Genomic DNA, 25,579 nt, shown 5'->3' with positions numbered 1-25,579 from the left:
GAATGTATACATGTATGTGTGTGTACGAAAAAATATTTTCTAAAACAATACTTACCCTGATATTTTCTATTCTATTATGTTCTTTTTTTTTTTTCTAAATAATGGATGCAACCCATTACATCAACTTTGCTACCCAGTAATGTGCTGCAATCAACATTTTGCAAAAGCACTGCACTATAAAATTCTTCTATTTATAGCCAGCAACCTGGAAGCATAACTTTCAATATCAAATTAACTTACTGCATGTATTTATTTATTTACAAATCAAGAACTCCTAAACTAGACGGTGGTCTCCTTAACAATATTTATTTATATCTGAGTCCTCTTTTCAGGCAGGGATGTAGGTTATAAGGATACAAAGATAAAAGAGACTTTCTCCTGTCCTTAAATTTGGTGGAGGAGAAATACAGAAATGAATACCTTTAATCAAATGTTACATGCAATGATAGGAATTCATCTGAGGAACAGAGGGAGTGCCAGGGAGGAAGTCATTAGTTACTGCTCAGGGGAGATGTCAGGAAACACTTGAGAACTAAAGCAACGTTACGTGAGCTTTGAAGGATGGCGAGGACTTCAACAGGCAGATCACAAGAGCAGCAAAGCCACCACGGACACGAGAGGCACTGGCCAGGTCCTGGAGGTGGAAACAGCTGCCTGGGTGGACCACCATGGCTGGGGATGAGACGACTGGTAAGGAGGTGGCTGGAAGTTGGGGGCAAACTACAGAGCTTTGACCTGAGTAGATAGTGCCTGAGAGACACTGAAGGGTCTTAATAAGGAGAGTGTCAGTGTCAAGTTTGTGGTTTGATCATTACGTCAAGCAGTGGGGCAGGGTGTGGACTTAAGGGAACAGCAGTAGAAAAAGCTACAGCAAGACTGCAAATGCTGAACAAAGGTCACGTTAATAAAAAAAAAAAACAACTGTACTTTTACAGGTCAATGCTGTTTATATGCAAACAGAAGGAAAGTAGTTCCTAAATAATAATGTAAATCAAACAGGATATATTATCTAATTTTTAAAAATATGTTTTTCAGTTACATCAATTGCTTCAAGTGAAAAGTACACTTATATGTTTTATAGTTATTTAAGTTGAGCTTCTGACATTTTAAAGTTTCTCAGACTCTAGGCACATAAGGGTGTTAAGTGAAATTAATCACTACAAGGGATATATAATATAGAAAAACCCCTTCACAGACTTTCTTAAGAAATTGTCTATTAAAACACAAAGAAAAACCCCAAGATATCATGTTTATAATCTGATCTGCAAGTTCAGATTTCTGTAGCTAAAGGTATTTTACACTTGAGTAGACAACAAGGGATTCTTATACTTTTCAAGGCTTCTTTTCAAGTCATTAAACAAGCAAAGACTCAGGTTATCGACACAGTCACTCCTGATTGAGTTGTTTTCTTATGGAATCATAACTAGTCCCTGATAAGAAACAATAGTGTACAGTACACATCTTCAAAGCTGTGTGTATAGCAGATGGAGAAAAGTCCCTCATTTGGGTTTTCTCCGCATACGATACCTGGAGAGCACGTCTCTATTGAAGAAAAAATCTAAATGATTTTGAACTGATATCCTGATAATCAACTACAACAAAAATGTCCTTAACAGTCATAGAATATTTTTATAAAGGTCTCAATAATTATAACCTTACGGTATAAAAACTGAAAACACAGTCTAGAAACGTTCTCTTTCCATGTGCTACGGGGTTATTAATCCTCACTTCGACAGGTCAGCCTACTCTGTTTTCTCTGTAATTGTCTGGCAAATGGGTAAGCAGACACTCTCACCAAAAGATTTCCCCTAAACTCCGAAGTACAGCAAACTGGAGACAGTATGTTAATATGATTTTTACTAAAATGAAAAAAACAGTTTATCGAAAATAAATTTTAAAGTATGTTGCTACTAAGTATGGCACGTTTCAATATATTAAGTGATTTTATTATGTCATATTAAGGTTACAAAGTAACATAATGTAAATTTCCAAATACCAAGAAGTAGCACATCTGCATGAATACAATATAGGTCACATTTAAATTAACAAATAATATATTACATAATCTGTGTAAGAAATGTGATTATGATTACATTCTATTAAAATCATTGGTACTGAATAAGTGTTTGGGGACCACTATGAAGAACTTTAATAATTACTATGGCTTATAAAATAAAGGACTAAACAGTGATATTATTTTTTGCACAGGCTGTTTTGGATTTTTGTAGCAACATTAGGAAGCCATCTACAAAAATTAGCAATCCTTCAGCATTTTGTGTCTATTTATTTTTACGTAAATAATAAGATTCCTACTCATTTTCTCCAAACTGTCATTGAGGTATAGTTACCTATTTTTACAGTTAGTTAAGTATCCGTATCGGGAAACAAATCTGTATGCATGCATTAAAATTAGTTATTTACTTAATGGACTTAGGTATAACTTACCCAAAACTGAAAACCACCATGCACAGAGCACACATTACTTAACTGTTTAAAAGTGAAACTTTACCTGCTCTCAAGTGTCCGACTACATCTGCGAGGCTACCCTTCTTTACTTTGGTGATGAAGGCACCGAGGCGTCCTAAGTCAGTCATTTTCCCTCCAACAACCTGGGTAATTATAAATTTGTAAGTTCCCAAGACTCACACTGAGACAGAAGTTTCTCTGTTTGAGGAATTAATCCTACAGCTTTTGTGAGGTGTTTAGGATTGGGTGCAGGAACCAAAATGAAGTGCGATCCTTTGCGGTCAAAGGAGCCTACAGCATAGTAGTGAGGAGAACGCACCACCTCATTACACGTGCGAGGAGGTATCCTAAGGAAGTGTATGTACTGGTTCCTCACACCAACCTCACGCAGAAGGGCGCCAGGGACAACACACTCCCAAAAGACGAGGTCTCCCCCCTCTCACCATCAGACAGCAGGTGTTTGACACAGTTGACTAATTGGGGTTTATTTTTTCTTGACCCTCTAAATTCACTTGAATTTCTACACTCAGATCGTGTCCCATTGTGACGTGAGATGTTGATCTCTTTTGTGTATTTTTAGGAGAATGTAGGTCTAAGACGAAGACTGGGGATTTAAACCGAGAACAGGTCACTTTGGGGAAGCAGTTCCACCATGGTCCAGAGTAATAGCCTAAGTTTATCTCAGCTCCTGACCACCTGAATGACCTCCTCATCTGAAATATCAACACATACAGGATCCAATCTAACTCTCCAAGTCTGAGTTATATCACTGAATAATTAACATTCTCACCTGGATTTTCCTCCATAACTAAAATTAAACACATCTGAAAGTTTCTAAGTTTAATTTCTCCCAGTGCAGGGGCTCAATGTGTATAATTAAAAATGGGAGGGATAATGTCAAAAGTTGAGGTTGATCCATATTTTTAGGGTCACGCCCAATAGTGGAGGTGATCAGAATTATTTCATAGCAAGAGAAACTAATGATGATAATCAATAAGGTGACATTAACTGAATAACAGATTTTTAGTTGGATTAATAGTTGATGGTTTTGAAGAGGTTAAACTATCACCCAACTATAATACAATCTCTCAGTAAATAATAATTTTAAAGCAACATCTTTAAATGTTTCTTTAAGTTTATGGAAGCAAATGAAACCACGTGACAACACTCATACACACGCACACACATAATAAAACAAAATGTATATACATGTTTTTTCTTACCGAAATTACATCTTTGTAATCTATTAGTTTTTTAAAGATTGTATCTGTTAGAAGTCAGCTAATATTTGTAAAAGATACATTTTATTCTTTTGGTATTACCATAAATTTTATTGCACTTAGGAAACAATCTCTTTAATGATGTTTGGTGTTGTTTGTCAGGATATAATAAAATTATAATGTCCACGTTATTTAACTTTACTATTTTCCATTAAAACGATTTTAATGTAAACATTGTCCTTGAACTTTGTATTCCAAGAAAAATTCTTTCGTTTTCCTATATTTTATTGCAGCTTCCTAAGACATCTGTATGCCATTTTAGCAAATGATTTTAAACTATTACCCCGATAAAAGTACTAAGTATACCATAAGACATCAATATATTAACAAGGTATATTCACTAGAAGAACTTTATTTTGAAGAGGAGGAGAAGATACTTAAAAATCATTGTCAGAAACTTTGCTGAATGTAGCCCACACTGTAATTCAGCCTTTAAGAACATTATAAACCAGCATACTTACTTTCAGACCCAGTAATGCACCTGATTCTTTGGGCATCGTTGTTCTCTTGTTAAGAATAACGCGTCCAATTAATCGGTCCCCCTCTTTAGATGGCTGCCACGTTACAGGATGCTATTAAAACATGAACAGAGTTATAAAAGATAAACCAGCTGCTTTCTTTCTTACAGACACATAATTATTGGTTGTAGCATGGTGCGATTTCCTCATTTAAGGACACTCTGAGGGAATTCTTTATTCTGGTGGGCTCTATCCTTGACTTATAACAATTTTCTTTTAGTGCTATATTTTATTTGCAATAGGTACTTACTATACTAAATTGTTCTAAAAGTAGTCAGTGACTAAGTACATCTCTAAAATACGGTTCTGAAATGAAATGAATTGAAATTTTAAAATATATCTGCTCACCTAAATCAAATCGATTCTATATTTTGAGTTGTCGTTAATATGGACATCATTAACCAAATAATATCTCATCTACCTATAGCCGTTATTTAACACTTGCTGTTAGTTACTTTAAAATTGGTTATTATTCAGTGATACTGCTTTTTTCTTCAAAACTGTCCTGTCAAATGAAATCAATACTTACTCTCATAAAATGTCAAATGGAGCAGAATAAGATTACTATCTATCACGTATCAGCAAAGGATAACGAACAGCACACATAGTCCCTGAACTCCCAAATCTCCCTCCCAGAATGCTTACTGAGCTAATAGGTGATGTTTCCCGGCTATGCCACGTGGCGGGATCCAGCCAGTAATAATCCAAGTCACCTGCACAGTAGGAAGAGAATGAAAAGTGTAATGGCTTTCACGCGGAGAAGGAATACTTTACACGCAACTTCTTCAATCTGTAAAGTAAAGGGTTATGAATATCGTAATCTCGAGTGTGTACATCTCAGGATGATACACACCTGCACTGCACAGGCTGTGACCCGAACGCCCAGAATGAATGTGTGCCACAGATGCACGTCATACAAGGGGAGGGTTATCTTTTACTCTCGGTCCAGAAACACATAAAATGTACAGACAGATATAGGTTATTCCACCCCCCTCCCCTCAGAGGACTACCCATGCCAAGGCACAGACTGTCATTAGTGATGTTGGTTAAAATTGTATTCACTGAACTAAGTATTAAAATTGAGTGCCTCCTCTTCAACTCTTGTGAATTTGATCATATCTTTCAAACTTATTCTCTGGTCTCTACAACTGGACACACATTTTTTTAGGGCATGGTGTTGAAAGTTAAATATCCAGAATAACTTTCAGCAAAAGAGTACATACAAATGACAAAGTAGTCACTTTTACTAAAGTCATAAAAAAGACTTTAAAAAATCCTAACTTTGTAAACATGAACTTATGAACCTTTATTTTGATTTTTTTGGCTTCAAAATATAATGTGAAAGAAAGTGTTTGAGAAAAAAAAAAAGAAAAAAAAATTAATGGAAAGCAGCAGTGCTGTTGAGTATTTGCATAGGCAGAAAGGCCAGAGTGGGTAACCATATGAGAATAAATGACCTTTTACATTTTAAATATCAGATTAAATCAATGAAAAATTTTCTTCAAAGAGAAAAATATTAGGAGAGTGAGTAAAGCATGTCAGCTAACAGTGAGATGTCTAGCTCACTGTTAGGAAAATATGTTTTGGATGCTGTCTGTGAAGGTTATAAATAAAGAATTTAATGTAGGTGGCAGGCATGGCAAATTCAGGCACCATAAAAGAAATATCATAGAAAATGAAAAAAAAAAGTTTAAAATCTGCAGGCACAAAAAAAAATCCATATACTTCAATTTCTTAGTAGAATGATATATATCCTACAATAAGTACTAAAATGCTCTTCAAATATAGCATGTAGATAACAGCAGTATATTCTATGAAACTATATTCTGTTAAAATTTACACCATATGGAGTTCATATCCTTCTCATAATCATATACTTTAAAAGGCATACATGGCTTGGCGACTATAGATTTCTAATATTCTTCTGGACCACCTTAGTTAATGGGATATAAGGAAAGTTGTAAAAGGAAAGGTTTTTTCCTCCTTTAGTTTTACTGTTTGTGAAACTTCATGTGCTTATTCTTAAAGTTGCTTTGGCTTTAGTATTATGGCACCATTCCTCTTGAAAGAAAAACTATTTATAATAATAATAAAATTAAAATTACTACTCAGTAGTAACTACCAATATTATTCAAAAGACTGTTGCAATTCATAAGGCTTTCTCCCTAAAATTTCACAAACCTAGTAATAAGGCTGATGACTCATGAAATGTTGATTGATTCTGAAATACTGTGACAAATTAATAGACCCACTGAGATATTTGTGGGGCTTGAAGAAGAAAAATTAGTCATTAAGGTGGAAGCTGCTTTGAGAAGTCTTTAAGGTTTAAAGAAATGACAAAAATCCTTCCTAGTTTAAAGGCTTCAAGGAACCAGTTCATTGTGTCTTGAAGGAACTGACTTAGATCTTAGAAACTGGACTCCTTGGGGTCCTTATCTGGCTCATCCTGCAGCTCCTCGTAGGGGGTCCAACCTTGTTTCACTCACCTTTTCCTGAGAAAATCTAGATATTGGTATCTGATGAATGTTTGCTGGGCAAAAAGGGCTCCTTATATGCAAAGAGCTGTAAGGTGATGTTTCCAGTACAATTCGGTAATGATACTGAGCACACTTGATTATGAAAAGACTGCTTTCAGGCAGTGGTTTTCTATCATCTGTAAGCTGTGTAGGATAATGATCGTGAATGGAGAGTCTAATTTAACTGGCTTAAGATGGGAGATACATATGTATATATACAGCTTGCCAGGCCATTCAGGGGTTCAGTCAGAACTAATTCTTACATTAGTGCTCATATGAATGGAACCGATTTTGCAGCTTTAAAGATTCTGTTTTTCAGTTTTGGAAATCTACTAAAAATGACTAATAAATGTAAATCTAAAAGAGACATTAAGTATTTCAGCATACACTAAGAGTTGCATATATTTTAGTACACAATTACACTTCCCTCACTTTCTGAACCGTTTTTGACAGCTTTCTTAGCACTAATTTCAGCATCACCCATCAAAATATAATATTTTTGCTTAAAGATTTACAAAAAATACATTCTAAAATCTAAATATGTGGTTCTAAACTATATGTGTTTCTTCTTTCCATGTATTATTAAATTGTAAAGATATTATTGACTTTTTAAGTACTCTAATTTGTCTTTATAAGACACATTTCTCTATTACTAATAGAAGTGACACTCAACAAAACTCCCCCCCCTAAAATATTCAGACTCTAGTATTTCATTAATATAAATCATTTTCCTTGATTAGTTTCCTAATAGGTGATTAAAGATATTGGTTGCCAGGTGGCATAGCTACAAAATGATAAATGCATGGTGTTTGCTTATGAAATTGATGCAAAAGCATTTTGATTCTAATGCTCAATACAACTGTAAAGGAATAAATTTACTATTGTCATTAATTTAAATCCAGGAAATAGATGCTTCTGTCAACTGAAATGGCAAGTTCATAAATATCCAGGTCCACTGAAGTGTTATAATTTGAGCATTATTTTTTTGTGAAAGCATGAAAAACAGACTTTTATCCTATTCCTTGTGAAAAAGCAGGTTAATTACACTTCATAAGTAAGCAGACAGCTTTCACTGCACAAATAAAAGTCAGCTAAGGACACATGAGCTTTCTGTAAAGAGAACTACCTTTTCCTAAACCCAGGTCATTATGGTAAGGGTATGTTAACAATGCATAAGAATGCATCTCTGTGAGTTAAATCTTTGTACCTCGTGATAGCTAATGTCAAAGCACAGTGGATTCCAATAAGACCAATCGAAGGCAGTGAACAAAAATACCTTCTAAATAATACAGATGCATGGCTGAATGTGTATGGGTATATTAAAACTGTCAGGAGAGAACCATAACTAATTTCAAACATTAAATACCTATTTCACAGTTTACATAGCAGCTACCGTTGACCAAGTGGAATGCCCATCTAATGTGCAAGTAGTAAAGGAAAGGTTATCAACACCAAAGCCTTGAAGCATTAGAAAATCTGGACTTCTCCATCACCAGAAAACATATATAATGTATTTTGTATACATTATATACATATAATACATATACATATATAATATACATATATATATTTATATACATATATAATGTATAATGTCATTATAATGATGATAAAAGATGGGACTCAAGCCAATTCCAAGATCAACTCACAGTAACTCTGAACAATTTCTAATACATATCCATAATTTTGCTACTTCTCATCTCAAAAAGTCAGTTGTTCTTCCTACATAGAACAGATTGTCACCATTCAAAACAATTATAAAAATCATGGACCAAAAATCAGAAGAATTGTCCTTCCCAGAGTTTTCGTACACCTCTTTAAATTTTTACTCTTTTATTTTTGTGTATCATCTACAGCAGGATATATGTTGAGACTCAATAAAATTAGATGAATCCTAGGGTATTCTATTACAGCACAACACTAGACAAATTAAAATATTGGGCAAAAACAAGTTTATTGTATGTCTATACACAGTGCATATGCAAAAGCCAACTCAGTTCTAAGAACGAGGTTTTAATCTGAGACAAAATTGGGTATTTTTAACACTGCGTACCATGATCAGCACACAAGTTAACAAATATTGCTTTGGTTATAATATGATAAAAACATCCACTTTAATCCATTTTAATACTGTACAAGGACATTTTCATAAACAGGAAATAAAATGTGAAGTCTAAGAACTGAGATAAAATCTTAACTTCTGATTCATATAACGAAAATGCCATTTTGAATAGTTTCCTCATATTTTAGAAGTTCCTTTTAGAGAGTTCTATGCCTGCAAAGGGCAAGTATATTCACTCCTACCCTGAAATTATATACAATAATGGAGCTAACTGTGAAATCAGTCAGCAATAATTTTCTATACAGCAGAGCCCCAGAAAGCCTAAATTTACCAAAGTTTATTTAACAGTCAGGAATAAGAAACAAATATTATTTAATAGGACTTAGTATCCAGGCATTAAAATAAAATGGGAACATGTATGTGTTAAATTTAATCATTAACCACATAATCTGTGAAGTAATAAATACTATGTGTACGGATGCAAAATCAGTAACTTGTCATTCACAATCGAATTCCTGTCAGTCTAAGTTCCTAGTATAGAAAAGTTTTGGTCCTCAAGTATTTTTCGGTGATTTCATTCAGAATCTACACCAATGTCCACTCCACAATTTGATGGCAAATGCTGTGTAATTAAGTAGCAGATTTGTGTCCCCTGAACGCAAGGCCTGAGGCAGGGCTGGTGGCATCTCCAAACTAGTGGTCTTCAAGCAAAAACCTTTTCAATAATTCTAAGGAATTGAAATAATTCTAAGGAACACCTGTTTCTGGTGTTGGCCCAGGTCACACACATCAACTGTCATTCCTTGGAAGAATTACATTGTCTCCAGCTTTTAGGGATTTGTTAAAAGTAGCTGTTCTCCAAATGCACCTTACAAGTTTCACTTTCAAAATCCTCATTTGTTCACAATATGCTCTGTTTCTATCACAGAACCAATAATACCACCGTCTCTCTCTCTTTGTTTCATTAATTTGACAGTTCAAGTAAATGCATCAACTCTTAGTTATTAAGTTAATGAGGTGTCAAAGATGTTTGCATTCAGAAATTATTTACATTGAATAGAACCTCCAGAGTTGAATTATCTCTAGAGAAAGATTAAATATTTGCTTGAGGACCTGTGATGCTGTCTCTGTGATTTATAATCTTAGGGCACAGGCAAGAAGGCTGGTAGATGATCTGGGAAAGGAGAATTTTGTAAGCATATTTGGTAGAGGTGGTTATATGTATTGTTTGGTGAATTTGAGAGCTAATTTTGGGAATGTCAACCCGACCACCACACAATTCTACAAAGCAGTTATGTGCAACTCAGAGTCAACACTTCTGGCTGAATTCTGAGCTCCATCGTATCGATTAATCCCTCAACTTTGGAGATAATAACTTCTATAGCATCCCAGTGTTCTTTCGAGGGTAGGATGAGATAATGCACGTGAAATGCTATACAAACTGTAAAGCACCCCAGAAATGCCAGCGGCCATTGGAGTGTAAAAATATACACTGAAAAGTATTTCCAATGATAACACTGATAAGCGTTTCTGTCGATGCTAACATCATGTAATAATATTTTTTCTGCCCCACAGTTTACTTTTTTGAAACCTTGACTAGTCAGAGAACCTCCCTGTATTTTAATTTCTCTGTTAACAGTGTCATCTAACCTAATATTTAAAATTATGTTGTTTCTATAAAACATATAAAAACCAGCTGTGGTGTAAAAAGAGCACTGCACTGGAAGCTAGAGACTTGTGAGTCTCACCCTAACCCTGCCGTATCAGGGGCATTATCGTGATACCACCTCTTCATTTCTATAACCCTCGTCCTTTTCTATAAAATGGGGACGATGCCACTTCCTCACAAAAGTTCCATGAGGCTTAAATGAGATATGCCAGTTTTGTAAACTGTAAAGGACTTTAGAAATAGACTGTATTGTCCAATTACATAATCGAGATTAGGAATAAGAAATCACAGTGTTAGAGATCAGACTGATAGTTAGATAGCAATCATAGCTAAAATACAAGTAGTATCAGTAATCTTTCCACTGGACGACTCGAAATGGGCTTAGAAGAATGTTAAAGTCACTCTGTTTATAAAAATTATTAATTGGCCTAGTCTACAACAGATGTTCAAGTGCTCAGAAGAAAGGAATATTTCTTTAACCCTGATTGTTACAGGGTGAGAAAAGGAGCCATCACACACAGAAACAGCGGCGGGAATCTTCCTGTTAATTTCCACGAAGCCAGTGGGAGCCCAGGGGATTGAGGAAATGGTTACCTTTTTAGTGAGGTTGTCTATACATTGAGATGTATACAGATTACCCTAACCCCAAATATCTGAAGTAATTAATTTGACGAGGTTGCGCAATGTATCCTTCATCTGAAAATAAGCATTTTGTCATTTCTTCTTTATATGATCATGTTTTCATGTGAGAAAATAAAACGCTTTTGGAGTATAAGCAGCATATTTGGGACTGAAATCTTCCATATCACGAAACAAGTAGGCTATTTTATCTCTTCATATTTTTTCTCTGATGACTCAAAGACATCCCTGAAAATGTTTTTTTGAAACCAGCCTGTAATATCTTAAAATTATTTCGTACAGACATTAGTTATGGAATATATTTTAATATTTATATTAAAATAGGTTTAATATAGGTTAAACTTATAGGTTATAAGATTCCTAACTTTCTAATATTCCCTTTTTTTAGCTTATATTCCTAACAAAATAATCTACATCATAACAAGATTGATGGTTTTAAGAAAAAAACCTGTAAATTTAAATCTGTAACAGGGTCGCTCTGGATGCTGGGGCTTCGGAAAAGCACAGAAAATTTTGTGGATTTACTTTAAATGGCCTAAAAGACATGGAGAAATAAAAAGCTATTTCAGAGAGTAAACAGTTTGATTTTCCTAGTTTTAAAGGTCACATAAATTTATATTTTTGAGACTATGTGAAGTTTCAGGGTTCAGAAATACTCCCACAGCAGTGATGTCTGTGTCCCTTACCTCCACATAGACCTGATGCCACAGGCTTCCAAGGAAGTCAGTAAATTCAAATTTCTGAAAGTTCTGAGCAACAAAAACAGAAAACACACACACACACACACACACACACACCCCTTTGTGCCCTAGAATAATAAAATAAGGATGCTTATGGTCTTCAGGAAATCTAGAGCAGACTGTATTTATTACCCATATTACATAACAATACAAATGTACCTAAAGAAAGGTCTGAGGTCACTGATGACAGCGCAAAAGGATGTGCATGGAGAATAGAGAAAAATAAATTTCATGTGTAAACATGGTTTGAGGTCCCACGACTGAGCCATTTCTTCCCCAGAATCTACACATAGAAAGCGTAGCGAAGCACCCTTGGGGGCAGATCCCCAAATTCACAATCTTAGGGACGCTGCTTCCCTTTTCCCAGCACCAGGACCCTTCATGGAGGGGGGAGGTTGTTGCCTATAGGAGGGAGGTGTCCCTGCCACTTTCCAACTGACCAGGCTTCCTCTGTGACACTGAGCACTCCATTCACGGGCAGACCAGCTGTCACGTGCAAAGTCTCGGAACAACCAGCCAGGAAACCCTGTGGAAAAAACCGGGGTTTATTTGTTTTCATTGTCTGGGGACTGGGTGTTACCCGAAGGTTTCAGAAGCTGTAGCACTGAGTGAGGTCACAGCACAGACATTACAAGAAAGAACTCTGGATGCAAATATCTCTGATCAAGGAAAACGCGAGTCTTTATCCAGACCTCATGCCCAGGCAGCCCTAGCAAAAGAGTATTCACTGCAATAATCCTGACCAATCAACTTCCACCTGCCTTTACATCCCAGAGACAGAAAATTAGGGAGATCAATGGGGATTAATACACTATCCTGGTTTTAATGATATAAATAACAAGAATCATACTCAAATGATGACAAAGATGAATTTTGAGGGTATACAGAACAAAACGGAAGTTCTTTTGATACTGCCTACCATTTAAAAATATATTGTGAAGCTATATGCAAAGCAGAAATAGAGACACAGACGTAGAGAACAAACTTATGGATACCAAGGTGGGAAGGAGGGGTGGGATGAACTGGGAGATTGGGACTGACACATACCCACTACTATGTATACAATAGATAACTAACGAGAACCTACCGTATAGCACAGGGAACTAACTCTAAAAAAGAGGGTATATATGTATACATATAACTGATTCACTTTGCTGTACAGCAGAAACTAACACAACACTGTAAAGCAACTATACTCCAATAAAAATTTTAAACAATAATAAAAATAAAAAATATATTGTGAAGCTATAAAATAGTAGAAAATAAATTCACCCTAGCAAACATTTTGGTAACAGAAACAGATGTTTTGAAACCAAAGCTTCCTCCTGCCAAGTAAGTTACCATAAATATTGGGGTTTTTTTCTCTTTTCTTTTTTCCTTTTCTTTTGTTGTTTGTTTGTCTTTGTTTTTATTTTGGCTATGCAAGCAAATAATTTATAGATCTACTACAGGACTTTTAAGTTGGAAGTTCCTTGACTGGAGGTGGGAAATCACTAGGCATAGCAATTTGGAGAACATTTGATGCCTCCATGTTATTCTAGAGAAAACTGGTAAGTACACCTTCAAAATTATAGCCACGGGAAACCAGGTAGCAAAACACTGCAAGGTCACTGGGCTAGATCTCTGCCACAGCACCAAAGCGGTCAAGCTGTCCAAAGTCACCCCCTTCCAGCTGGGCTCCCACTCCAGGTGACGGGAGCAAGCGATGCAAGTAACAAAGCACAAAGCAAACGGAAGGAAGAGGCATCCTCACAAACACGTGTGCACAGGATACGCACTGCTAATTACCAAGACATCTCACTTCAGAGGAGCTGAAACCACTGACACGGGAAAGGAATTCTCTCCCAGAGGCCCTGAATATTTAAGGTTGGGATGAATGAGTCCAGAATTACATTTCCAAGATAATAATTTCAAAATATATTCCTCTTAGATTAAACCTTCATACCAAAACCTGTTACTTTAAAACATCAGGATGCCTCACCGGCCTTCAAAGTGCTCAAGGTGGTTTCTTGGCTGCTCCTAGGTCAGGTGCCGTCTTGAGAAGGACCGCGTTCCACTCAGGACGCCCAGGGCGCTGGCTGTTTAAACAAAGAACTCCACGGTCACCCAGCTGCACTGACCTACCCAAGCCCAGATCAGGGAGGACATATTCTGGAACACCCTGTCCCTGGATATTTCTGAAATGTTTAACTCAAAACAATAATGTGCACAGAGGTCTTGGTGAGGGAGATGCAGTGAATCCATTTAGCTGTTCTAAAATCTAGCTGTGCATTAACCCGGACCACCAGCCACGCGCCCAGGCTGCGTCGAATCCCACCTCTGCCCCACTGTTCTTTTACCATGTTGTCCTTCAACATGTTATGTATTATACAGATCATCACGCAGACAACGCTGCTGCTGCTGAGTGTCTTCTCCATGAAACCACACGCAAGAAACGTCTTTCTGGTGTCCGTGTCAGGACAAATCAGTGAGCACTCCTACAACTGGTTTACTTTCATGTTATGGATGCTATACATTTTTAACTAATGACATTTTTCTCAAAGCACATGTATTAGGATGTTTATGGTTAAACCTACATAAACATGAAATGTCTATCTTGATTCTCCCTCACGGATCTTTTCTACACTTTTTTCACCGATTCCATATGGCTGTATTTTTACATTTGGTAAACGTTAAGTCACTTTTGGTACAAAGGTAGACTTTAAAGTGGGAATTAAAATAAAATTGAATGAATATGCCCCAAATATTATTTAATATATTTATTGTAAACCCTGCTTTCATTAAAATATAGATGTTTCCATCCATCAATCTCAAAATATCTTTCCTGCCATGAGAAATAACTAAAATGCAGTTGAAGTACAGATGTTAGCTTGTCTCGAGCTTAAACCACAGCATCCAGTAAACAGCAAATTATTGTACGTTACTTGGGAATCTTGCCAAAGAATGGAAAGCAAGTGAAAAAGACTTCTCTTCTGGCAAAAACCAATATCATAAATCTGAGCTCCCAGACTTAATTCATTCAAAAACCCAGTAGGCCTTCACTCATAATTTTAGTCACAATCATAAGACAGTTTCTCTGGCATTCGACCCCACAGGACCACTGAAGATGCACATTGTAAAAGAGCAAGTAAGGGTTGCTACAGACAAACATATTGGCATCAATAAGAATTCACAGGGAACAGGACAGAGAAATTTAAAAGCACAAAAACAAACTAAACAAATTGGTTAAGGCTCTACATGCCCTCAACATTTTGATACTGTGAGTAGCTCTGAGAACACAACTGTCTTACCAGGCAACATAATAAAAGGATGTTAAAACAATATCCAAAACTGGACAGCTACATGTAAAAGAATGAAATTAGAACACTCCCTAACACCATACACAAAAATAAACTCAAAATGGATTAAAGACCTAAATGTAAGGCCAGACACTATCAAACTCTTAGAGGAAAACATAGGCAGAACACTCTATGACATAAATCACAGCAAGATCCTTTTTGACCCAGCTCCTAGAGAAATGGAAATAAAAACACAAATAAACAAATGGGACCTAATGAAACTTAAAACCTTTTGCACAGCAAAGGAAACCATAAACAAGGTGAAAAGACAACCCTCAGAATGGGAGAAAATATTTGCAAATGAAGCAACTGACAAAGGATTAAGCTCCAAAATTTACAAGCAGTTCATGCAGCTCAATATTAAAGAAACAAACAACCCAATCCGAAAATGGGGAGAAGACCTAAATAGACATTTCTCCAAAGAAGACATACAGATTGCCAACAAACACATGAAAGAATGCTCAACATCATTCATCATTAGAGAAATGCAAATCAAAACTACAATGAGATATCATCTCACACCGGTCAGAATGGCCATCATCAAAAAATCTACAAACAATAAATGCTGGAGAGGGTGTGGAGAAAAGGGAACCCTCTTGCACTGTTGGTGGGAATGTAAATTGATACAGCCACTATGGAGAACATTATGGAGGTTCCTTAAAAAACTAAAAGTAGAACTACCATACGACCCAGCAATCCCACTACTGGGCATATACCCTGAGAAAACCATAATTCAGAAAGAGTCATGTACCAAAATATTCATTGCAGCTCTGTTTACAATAGCCAGGACATGGAAGCAACCTAAGTGTCCATCATCAGATGAATGGATAAAGAAGATGTGGCACATATATACAATGGAATATTACTCAGCCATAAAAAGAAATGAAATTGAGTTATCTGTAGTGAGGTGGATGGACCTAGAGTCTGTAATACAGAGTGAAGTAAGCCAGAAAGAGAAAAACAAATACCGTATGCTAACACATATATATAGAATCTAAAAAACAAAAAAAAAAATGGTCATGAAGAACCTAGGGGCAAGACGGGAATTAAGACGCAGACCTACTAGAGAATAGACTTGAGGATACGGGGAGGGGGAAGGGTAAGCTGGGACAAAGTGAGAGAGTGGCACGGACATATATACACTACCAAATGTAAAATAGATAGCTAGTGGGAAGCAGCCGCATAGCACAGGGAGATCAGCTCGGTGCTTTGTGACCACCTAGAGGGGTGGGATAGGGAGGGTGGGAGGGAGGGAGACGCAAGAGGGAAGAGATATGGGGCTATATGTATATGTATAACTGATTCACTTTGTTAAAGCAGAAACTAACACACCATTGTAAAGCAATTATACTCCAATAAAGATGTTAAAAACAAAAAACAAACAAACAAAAAAACAATATCCATTAGGTGACAACTAAACAAATGACTTTATGGCATATAAACTTTTATGAAAACAAGATGAAACACTCTTTTCTGCCTTCCTGCTTTAAAACAACAACAAAAAAGACAGTAAGCTGCAATTCTGATGAGAAATATTTTAATTAAGATAATATAAATGCATAGCATCAATAACAAGGTGGCTGGCAAATATGCAGCTTATTTGAAAACTCAGCTGTCCAGGGATTTGAGGTTGAGTTTCCACAATTCCAAAATTAAGTCATTACTCATCAATACTAGGAAAAACAGAAACATGTAGTAACTGTTTATCAAAAACTGTTTTAGACTTATCGGGTATTAAAGTAAGGATTCATGCACTATAAATATTATTTATTTTCTCTCTTTGAATGTTATATTTTGACATTTTGTGAATGCAGTACAAAAAAAGGAAAATATAGGGTTAATTGCTCTTTGTATAATGTCCTATATACAGAGTGGCTAAACTGTCTTCCAAAGATTCTTACCAAAATTGATGTCTCTCAAGTAAGAACAAAGCAAAGCAAACAAAACTATCTTTTCTAGGGGATTGAGTATGTAACATAATTAAATTATGAAATTAACAGATACTTGGTGAAAAAATTGAAACTGAGTACTGTTAGCACTGATATGTAAAATTTTCAGTGACATTGAATTTGAAAATTGAAATTACCTTTAACTCTTTCATGAAATGGTTAAATTGAATGTTATTTCAATAATGTTAAAAGCAATAATTTTTCACATGTGTTTTCTAATGCAAATTTTATAAATCCATAAAAAAATCTTTAAATAATTTCTCCCAATAAATATGAGCACATTCAAGATGGATCAAATAACTTCAATGATCTTAACAGCATAACATCATTATACTGCACTTATTTCCATATAAAGAAACCTATATTTTAGCTAAAATGCCTTCCTGATCACAGCAAGACGGGGCTGGAGAAATGAATAGAATCTACAAGAAATACCAAGATACTATAGTGATTATAATCGTTCCAATGTTAAGAAAAAAATCAGAGTTTACCTTAAACTTCCCCCAAATACACAGAGGTTTATTTAATACGTACTTTAAATCAAATTAAAGGCTCATCTCCATTTTAAAATGAGTCAATTAGTAGCATCTCCCAAACTTAACCTCATTTTCTTTCTACCTGGCAAGACGGTAAGCAGCATTTAGTTTTAGGTAAAAATGGCTTATTATTCATATTTGAAATATAGTTTTAGAGACCTTGGATTAAGGTAATTGTTGCAACTGTATTTTAATGGTTAAATACTTATTTTTTAAATGAGAAACTCTATTACTCTTGCTTGGCTAGTTTGCATCTTCTACTGTGGGAAGGGGCCGAAACATTGAAAGACAACATCTTGCTAGGCTTTACAATTTTACTTTTTACTAAGAATTTTGACAGTTCTGTTTTGTCTTCCAAAGTGAGGCACAAATAGTTTTGATGACAAAAAATTACACACACACACCCAAACACACACACACACACACACACACACATACTTATCTTTGGGCCTGCTATCATCTCTGTTCAGTGTAATTATCATTGCATCACATTTGAGATCAAATATCCAGACGTGCTTTTAAGTCACAGACACAAACAACGTACCACCGCCATCGACCTTTGTAAAAGCAGCCAGGGCTGGTGGAGACTAAACACAGTGTGTTCAGAGATTCTGTACAACAAACTCAGTAGGCACAATTTCAAGCAAAAACTCCAAAGAGGGATTCTTTCCTCAGGACAAAACCTGGGTTTCTCACCAGTCCTCTAAGGGCCTTCAGATTAAACCAATATTTTGGAGACTTTTAATTTGTGTTCAATTGTTGTATCACTTTCATGCCTTCACTGAATAGCTGATGACAGTAAAATCTCATAGACTAAAGCAAACCTTACACAGAGATTTCTATAACTATGCGTCTGAGCTAGAATAAGACTAGCCTCTGAAATCAGAGCATCACAGCATATTGGTCAAAGAGACAACCTGTCAGGAAAAAACTAGTCTCTGTCAAGCCGTATGGAATAGAAACAAGCCCCGGCCGGCCCTCCAGGTACAGTGAAATAATGCTGGCATGCTTTGTTATATTGAATTTTCAGTCATTCCTAATCCATTTACCTATATCAATGTATCTAATCATTTATTTATCTTGTAGAGAGTTAAGCTTGGAAAGGATTTTATTTTCTACTATGACCTGCAATAACAGAGCTCACGAAAATATCAAATGGTAATTAATTTTTTTAAGCAACAGCATTCTGAAGCAGGTCTTCCCAGGCAGGGCCTCCAGGGGGCCAGGGTCTCTGCTCACCCCAGCTAGCACCCACTGGCAGGGGCCCTGCCCCTCTCCCCAATTCCCGCACCGTGGCTGGTGGACCTAGGGTTTATCCACTAACTGTGGAACAGAAATGGGTTACCTTCAGGTAGGCAGGACTTTTTCTACCACCGAAGGTCAGGTACTTGGCTTTTGTGATCTTTAAGGAAAGCTTTATAATCTGGGTTATGTGAGCCCTTTTACACGGTCTCTGATTAGACTCAGGAGATCAATACACTCTTTAAGATTGTGTGTAAAGTTTTGTGTGCCTAAGTGTTTTTCTGGGGAGAGCACGTTGCATCCTCTACTTCTCTTAAGGGTCCATGATCTGTACCCAAATTAAGAGCAAAGGATTCACGAGTCTGGATGAAGGAGTGACTCAGCCTGGGACCTGCTATACTGCCCAGGTGCCTTCCCTCTAGCTTCCGGAATGATCCTCTCCTGCAGGGCCCCAGCCTCAGCGGGAGGCTTGAATTAAGACCCCTATTTAAGCTAGACACTCAGGAAAACCAGAAACTGTACTCAGGGAAAATGAACTTTGTGGTTACATACAGAGGGCAAGGGAATTCACATCAGAAAGCCATTTCGTGAGCTATCAAGACTCTAATAAAGCATATTTTTAAAAGCCTTGAATATCAATAGGCAAGAGAAATACTATGTACCGATGTGCTACTCTTCACTGACAAGTGCCTTGATTTCAAAGACATTTGCTAAAAGGGAAAGTACAGAAGAAGTAATAAATTTATATAACCTAAATAAGTTATGAGAAAACATAATCTTGAAATAAAAGTAAAACTTCAAAGTGGATAAAAAATTGTTCCAATTTGGACCTGCTTAGAAGTTAAGAGTAAGCTTCAAGGGCTAAGCATTCTCTAGAGAAAAAAAAAAGAGAGAGAAAGAAAAAAACATTGCAAGGCTAACAGCTTCTTGTTACAAAAAAAACCCCTTCAAAAGCTATTAGTAAGTCTAAAATCTATGACAGATCTTATCCTATTGAGAACATGTTTGCTAGAACCCACCATCTGTTACTATCAATATGCCCCCTTTCTCTGAAGTCAGCTTTAAAATTTGTTCAATGTTTACAGTTTGTCAGAATTTATCTTCCAGGTCTTTAAAACGTATACAACTCATATAAAACCTCCTCTGACACAACTAATTTAAATTAACTAGGTATTCAAAGCTCTTGGTTGCATTTTTGCAACAAATTGACCAACTCATTACATGATTAGGACAATTCGCTTCTTAATGACTAAAGATGGCCTACTTGAAGCAGGCTGTCCAAAAACTAAACCCATTTCATTAGCCTGTAATTTATAGGCAAGATAATTAAGTCTCCTTAATTATTGATATTATTACAAGATAATTGCTAGTTCTTTCATTGATTCCTCTATGTTGTAATTTGACGTGCTTCTTCCCAATCTCCCTGGCCTTAGAAAATTGAGAAGAGCAGAAAGTATTTATTTTATTTATTAAAAGTGTCTGTGGATTATCTGGAGGAGTATAGGGAAGAATATATACTTGCTGTTCACTGAGATTTTCGTCTTTGTTTCCCAAATCCTTCCTTGACTCCTCTGACAGAGCTCTCCTCAGGAACATTCCCAGATGGCACTTGAAAATGAGAATATCTCCTTTTCCTGAAGAGCTTTCCAACCACGCACAACGACTTAACTGCACCACATAAAGTCAGAAAGTTGGGAGAGACCTGAGCGGACCATCTTCCGCCCGACGGAGAATCACTTTACTCATAAAGTCACTGCCCTCCTACGTGCATGTGTAGAGACTGTAAGTCACTCAGAGCTGGACACAGGAGTCCACCCCGCTGTTCACCCTTCATCGCTCACACACAGTGTGGAAGCGGAACCATCCCGGCCTTGGGCTTCCCCTAAGGGTGGCTTGTCCGTCACCCAGACCCACGAATGATGACCATGAACACAGGATTCACCATCTTCATCAGCGAGGGATGATCAGCCACCCTGCAAGCACGCGGCTCAATTTGCAGTCAAATCTTTCTGTTCTCCCCAAAGCAACACGTACTGTGTCTAGACTCATGGACGGGAACTAGCCCAGGACAGGCAGCGACAACTGCTTCTTCACACTTTCTCAAGGGGGAGGTGGCTGGAAGCTGCTCTGCCAGTTGCCCCTGGTCTTTGGATCCTAAGCTTGCCCTCAGCAGAAGGGGACCTCGTGAAAGTCCTCTGCTGAGAAGAGCAGGTGGAGGCTGCCCTCAGAGCACACACTCTGCCTGCGAGGGAGGATGGCCCGCATCCCTGGCAGGCGTCCAGAACCTGCACCTCTGCATCAGCACCGCATCGCTGCCGCGGGACCGCGGCGCCTCCTGCCCCTCCCCACCCCGGGCGGCAGTCTGCCAGCAGGTGCCCTCAGGACACTGCGGACTCCTCAACGCCTATTGGGCAAAAGACTCTCAACGGAGCCCAGAGATTTACCAGTTTAATTCAAAAAAGCCATAAGCTGCCTTTCAGAAAAGCCTCAGCTGCTAAAACGCTGTGAAGGGGAAGGAAAGGCCAAAAGAGCTCTATGGTCCCCCTTTATTATAAAGAAGACTGTATCCCTTTAAAACCTTAACAGTAGGCTCTCCTGCACAGACATCACCATCAGACGATCTTGAGCACCTGAAAAATGTGATTCCATCCCTACCGAGAAGACCAGCAGAGTCTTCATCAAACTGGCAGATGGAAACGGGGACCAGGAGGGCTTGCTCTGTCGTCCAAGGCCACACACCCGAATCTGCCACACCCAAAGCACTGCCTTGCCCTTTCCTTCTTTCTGTCTGGGATCTCTGGTCCCCTTATTCGAGCAGGTTTCCCTTCAGTCCACAGCTTAACGTCACATAAAAACATAGGTATTTCTACGACGTGCTCTAAAATCAGGGCTGTCGGTCACGGGAAACCTGGCCTCAGCAGCCTTTGTCTAAACACTTCGAAATAACAATCTACAGACAAACTTACAACTTTCTGTTTTTAAGGAATCTGCGTTCTGATTTCAGTAAAATTCGGTAAACAGGGAAAACAACTGCTTTGGGTCAATCAGAAAGGAAAATACATACTTTCTGAATTAATTGTCTATTGTACATATATCAAGTCTAGAGTTAAATACTAAATTGTAGACCACGAAATGTACACTTCAGATACTCATTTAAAACATGAAAATAACTTCATACAATGCAACTAGAGGATTACCACTGCATTTCAAAATGATAATGTATCTGTGTAATTTCCATGTTCAAAGCAAAATATTCCTTATTCTCTACTGATAGAATCTAAATGAAGCATTTTAATATCTTACTCTTTTGGATAATTAAACAAATATTCTGTTAATTTTACATTTATGCATAAGATTAATATTAGAGCTTAGTTTACCTGTTCTCGAGTGCAATGTATGAAGGAGTAGAAGCTGCAGAAACCCAGCAAACATAACCGCAGCATCAGAGGAGTTAAACAGAGGCTGCTGGCATCAGATCACTAAACTCTAGCTAGCAATGGCAGCAAATTCACAACACAATAAGTAATCCACGGAAGTGCAAAAGAAATGTTAAATAACAGCCCCTGCAGTCCTTGCATTCTAAACCAAAACCAAAAAAAAAAAAAAAAAAACCCTGCAGTGTCCAACATTATACAACGGTGACACTAAACAAGGCCATAAGTGCTGCTGTCATCAAAACAGATCTCTGCAGTGTGCAGATTCTCATTGATTACCGCATTACTGATCTATAGTGCTCTGTGCTATGCTAAAGAGGTCCCCACCCTAGCAAACACCAAAGCTCCAGTAGGTCCGTGATTAACCGTTTCCTGAAACAATGCACAGACGATGCTACCTTCCTGCAGGCAGAGACTTGAAACGCAGTGGTCCCTTAAAGCCAGCACTGGACAGAAAACTCAGGCAGAGGCTTGAAAAGGCCCTCCTCTTATCCCCCCAGTGACATTTCAAGGAGACACCCAGAGGCTAAGATGACAAAGGCCAGCAGCCCCCTGCTGGCTGGTGGACCCCAGAGCACTCACCTAAGATGATTTGGTGCCAATCTCAATCCCTGGCCGTGGTCCTGCCAAGCCCGGTGAAACCCATCGTTCCCTCTTCAGTCTCCCTACCTGAGACCTTACTCAGCCCAAGGACAAACAGGCAGAAGGAAGCGTAAGCCAGGAGTCCGTGAGCAAGGGCCGGGAGTAGGACACAGCGCTTTGTCCAGCTGTGCCAGACGGCCAGCCGGGCGCTCACAGGGGATCGTCTCCAGGGGGCAAAAGGACAACCCAAACTGGTGTAGCCGGGAGTCGAGGGGAATGGGGTGGGCTCACAGCTCCAGTATTTTTAAAGATGCAGGTCTCTGATGACTGTGCAATCACAACTCACCGTCCACTAGACTTTTCTCACTGAGACGGGATCACCATCTTCTCAGCAGTTCCCCAACATTTCTTGATTCCCCTGGACCATATACCACAGAACTCCTGCTTTGTAATGATGTCACTGCTCCAATGTCATGTTTATTGTGGTGTATCATTCAGTTTCCAGAAACAACGAACTTCTCTAGTCTAATGCACTAGGGAATATCATTGAAAAGTCGGGGCAGACTGCTCCTAGTTTGTTTTAGAAGATGAAATGATCAAATGATAATAGAGAATTAAGACCCAGGTTTCGTTGATTTAAACTAAATGCACTGCGTTTACTTAAATTATAGATACTGGTCAAAAATAATTACCAGATAAGGCAAACACTAATACTGAACTATGGATCACTCATCGTCACCAAAGCAAGTGCAAAATATCAGCCTGAAACAAATGGACTAATGCGAACATTGTTTTCTCCTCTTAAAAAAACAGATTTGGGATCTCTACTTAGAATCTTTATTTTTTTTTCTTTACCCCAAACTTCCAAGTATGCTTTCATAAACTGGCTTGAATAAAAAATTGGCCACATGGTTGCTGGTTGAAAAGAGAAAGGGAAATAAACATTAGGTGAATGAATCTCTGTCAAATCGTGTGATAAATAGGCATGTTAATGGTATTCATTTATTTTTCACAGGCATATGGCAAAGTCAGTATTATTTACCCCATATTACAGATGAGGCTCAGAGAAGCCAGTTAACTTGCCCAAGGTCCGTGGTTTACGACTAGCAGAGCTGGAATTTGAACTTGGCTTCGTGTGACTGGGAGGCCCAGCTTTCCATGACAGCTGGTAGGTAGGAGCTGCTGTGATTATATCTGTAGGTCACCTCAAAGTTGTGCCACCTTTTGTGAAAGTGCCAGTGATTTGGTGGGGAAACCGGTGAGGCCGGGGGGCCGACATTCATCCACCTCCACGTGCTACACGTGGAGGCCGGTGACGATCCTCCAGACAGGTTTACGGGGCGAAACTTACGGGGCTTGGATTGGTTTCTCTCACTGTGTCTCTGTCATAAAGACGCACAAACAGCAGGGTCTAGAGACGGACGAATACCAAGGAGAACCAGTGGAAGGAGAGTCAAAACCTTCAACAACCAATGTACCCAAGTCCGCCCCACTGAGCCTGGCACCGCAGAGCTTGATTCGAGGGAAATATAAGAGTCTGTGGATCTTATACGCTTATGTAGGCAACAGAATTAAAACACTTACGTACACCACATGTGGCTATCGTCGTGCCTGACTTTTGAGATATTTCTTTTTTGTATTTCTCTTCTCCTATTTCTTTTCTTCCTCATTTAGCACCTGGAATGGGCTTGTGTCAAATGATAAAATCATTTGAATGCTAGTCATCTAATATCTACCTCTCATTCCATCTTATACATTTATGTTAATTTGCTGTAACTATCTTGAGTCCTCTACATGGTAACAAATCTTATTTCTAACCAAAGATGTTTGATAAACCAAGTAAGGTCTCTGAAATGGTACACACAGCTTTCCTAATTACAGATTCGAAATAGAACCTCAAAATTAGGAGGGGATAAGGTTGACCTTGTTTTAAAGGACCTTTCACTCATATCTGGGTACCACATACTCCAAGAATGAGTAATGAGTGTCCTTCACGGAGGCCACTGTCCACGTGTAAGTAGGAAAAAGAATCCTACCTTCATCCGTCAATTCAGAAATTTATGTTAACAATATTTACTCATTGAAAACATTTCTACCACTCTGTCCCTTTTGCACCATGCATATCCCTCTCTGGGGCTACATGTTTCCTAGCCTGCCACTCAGCTGTGACACCACTGCCACTCCAAAGACCAGAAGACTAATTTCTCTTAGGAGAGAACATACAAGACCTAATATCGACCGCAATGGTGAGCTTGCTTCACATATACCATCGACCTATGGCGCTGTAGTCAGCATCAAGGCCTATGTTCGTGGAAAGGCTTCAGCTCTTTCACAAGCACTCAGGATCCATTACTTGGAAAAAGTGACACAAACTTCCTATTTGGGGACTGATTTCCTGCTAATAATGACTCCAACTTATGTCTTTCTCATTCTTTGTTTGAACAGGAGATCGCAAAGCACAGAAAACGTTGACTACAAACAAAAGTCATGCACATAATTAAACCACCAGTTATTGTTTTCCCTTATTTTCAGAGAACAGTGACATTTGATATTTACATGTTTCTGGACTTAGCTATTATGCAAGAAAACAAATCACAAATTTGATTAA

The 25,579-nt window shown here is 37.9% G+C and overlaps 1 protein-coding gene across 5 annotated transcripts in view; it reads right to left on the bottom strand.

Annotated features, from left to right (window-relative positions):
* The window catches only part of RIMS1 (regulating synaptic membrane exocytosis 1), a 469,742-nt gene that overhangs the window by 162,052 nt on the left and 282,111 nt on the right, over positions 1-25,579 (bottom strand). For all 5 annotated transcript variants that reach the window (XM_061206793.1, XM_061206788.1, XM_061206790.1 and 2 more), the window contains 3 exons: positions 4,910-4,977; positions 4,208-4,318; positions 2,510-2,609 (listed from right to left, as the gene is read on the bottom strand). In XM_061206793.1, coding sequence (XP_061062776.1) covers positions 2,510-2,609; positions 4,208-4,318; positions 4,910-4,977 — 279 coding nt within the window. The remainder of the gene's footprint in view (positions 1-2,509; positions 2,610-4,207; positions 4,319-4,909; positions 4,978-25,579) is intronic.

The sequence above is a fragment of the Eubalaena glacialis genome, chromosome 12 (assembly GCF_028564815.1).
Source record: "Eubalaena glacialis isolate mEubGla1 chromosome 12, mEubGla1.1.hap2.+ XY, whole genome shotgun sequence".
In the NCBI taxonomy this organism is placed as follows: Eukaryota; Metazoa; Chordata; class Mammalia; order Artiodactyla; family Balaenidae; genus Eubalaena; species Eubalaena glacialis.
The sequence above is the reverse complement of the archived record's forward strand: the minus strand, read 5'-3'. Positions and strand labels throughout refer to the sequence as shown.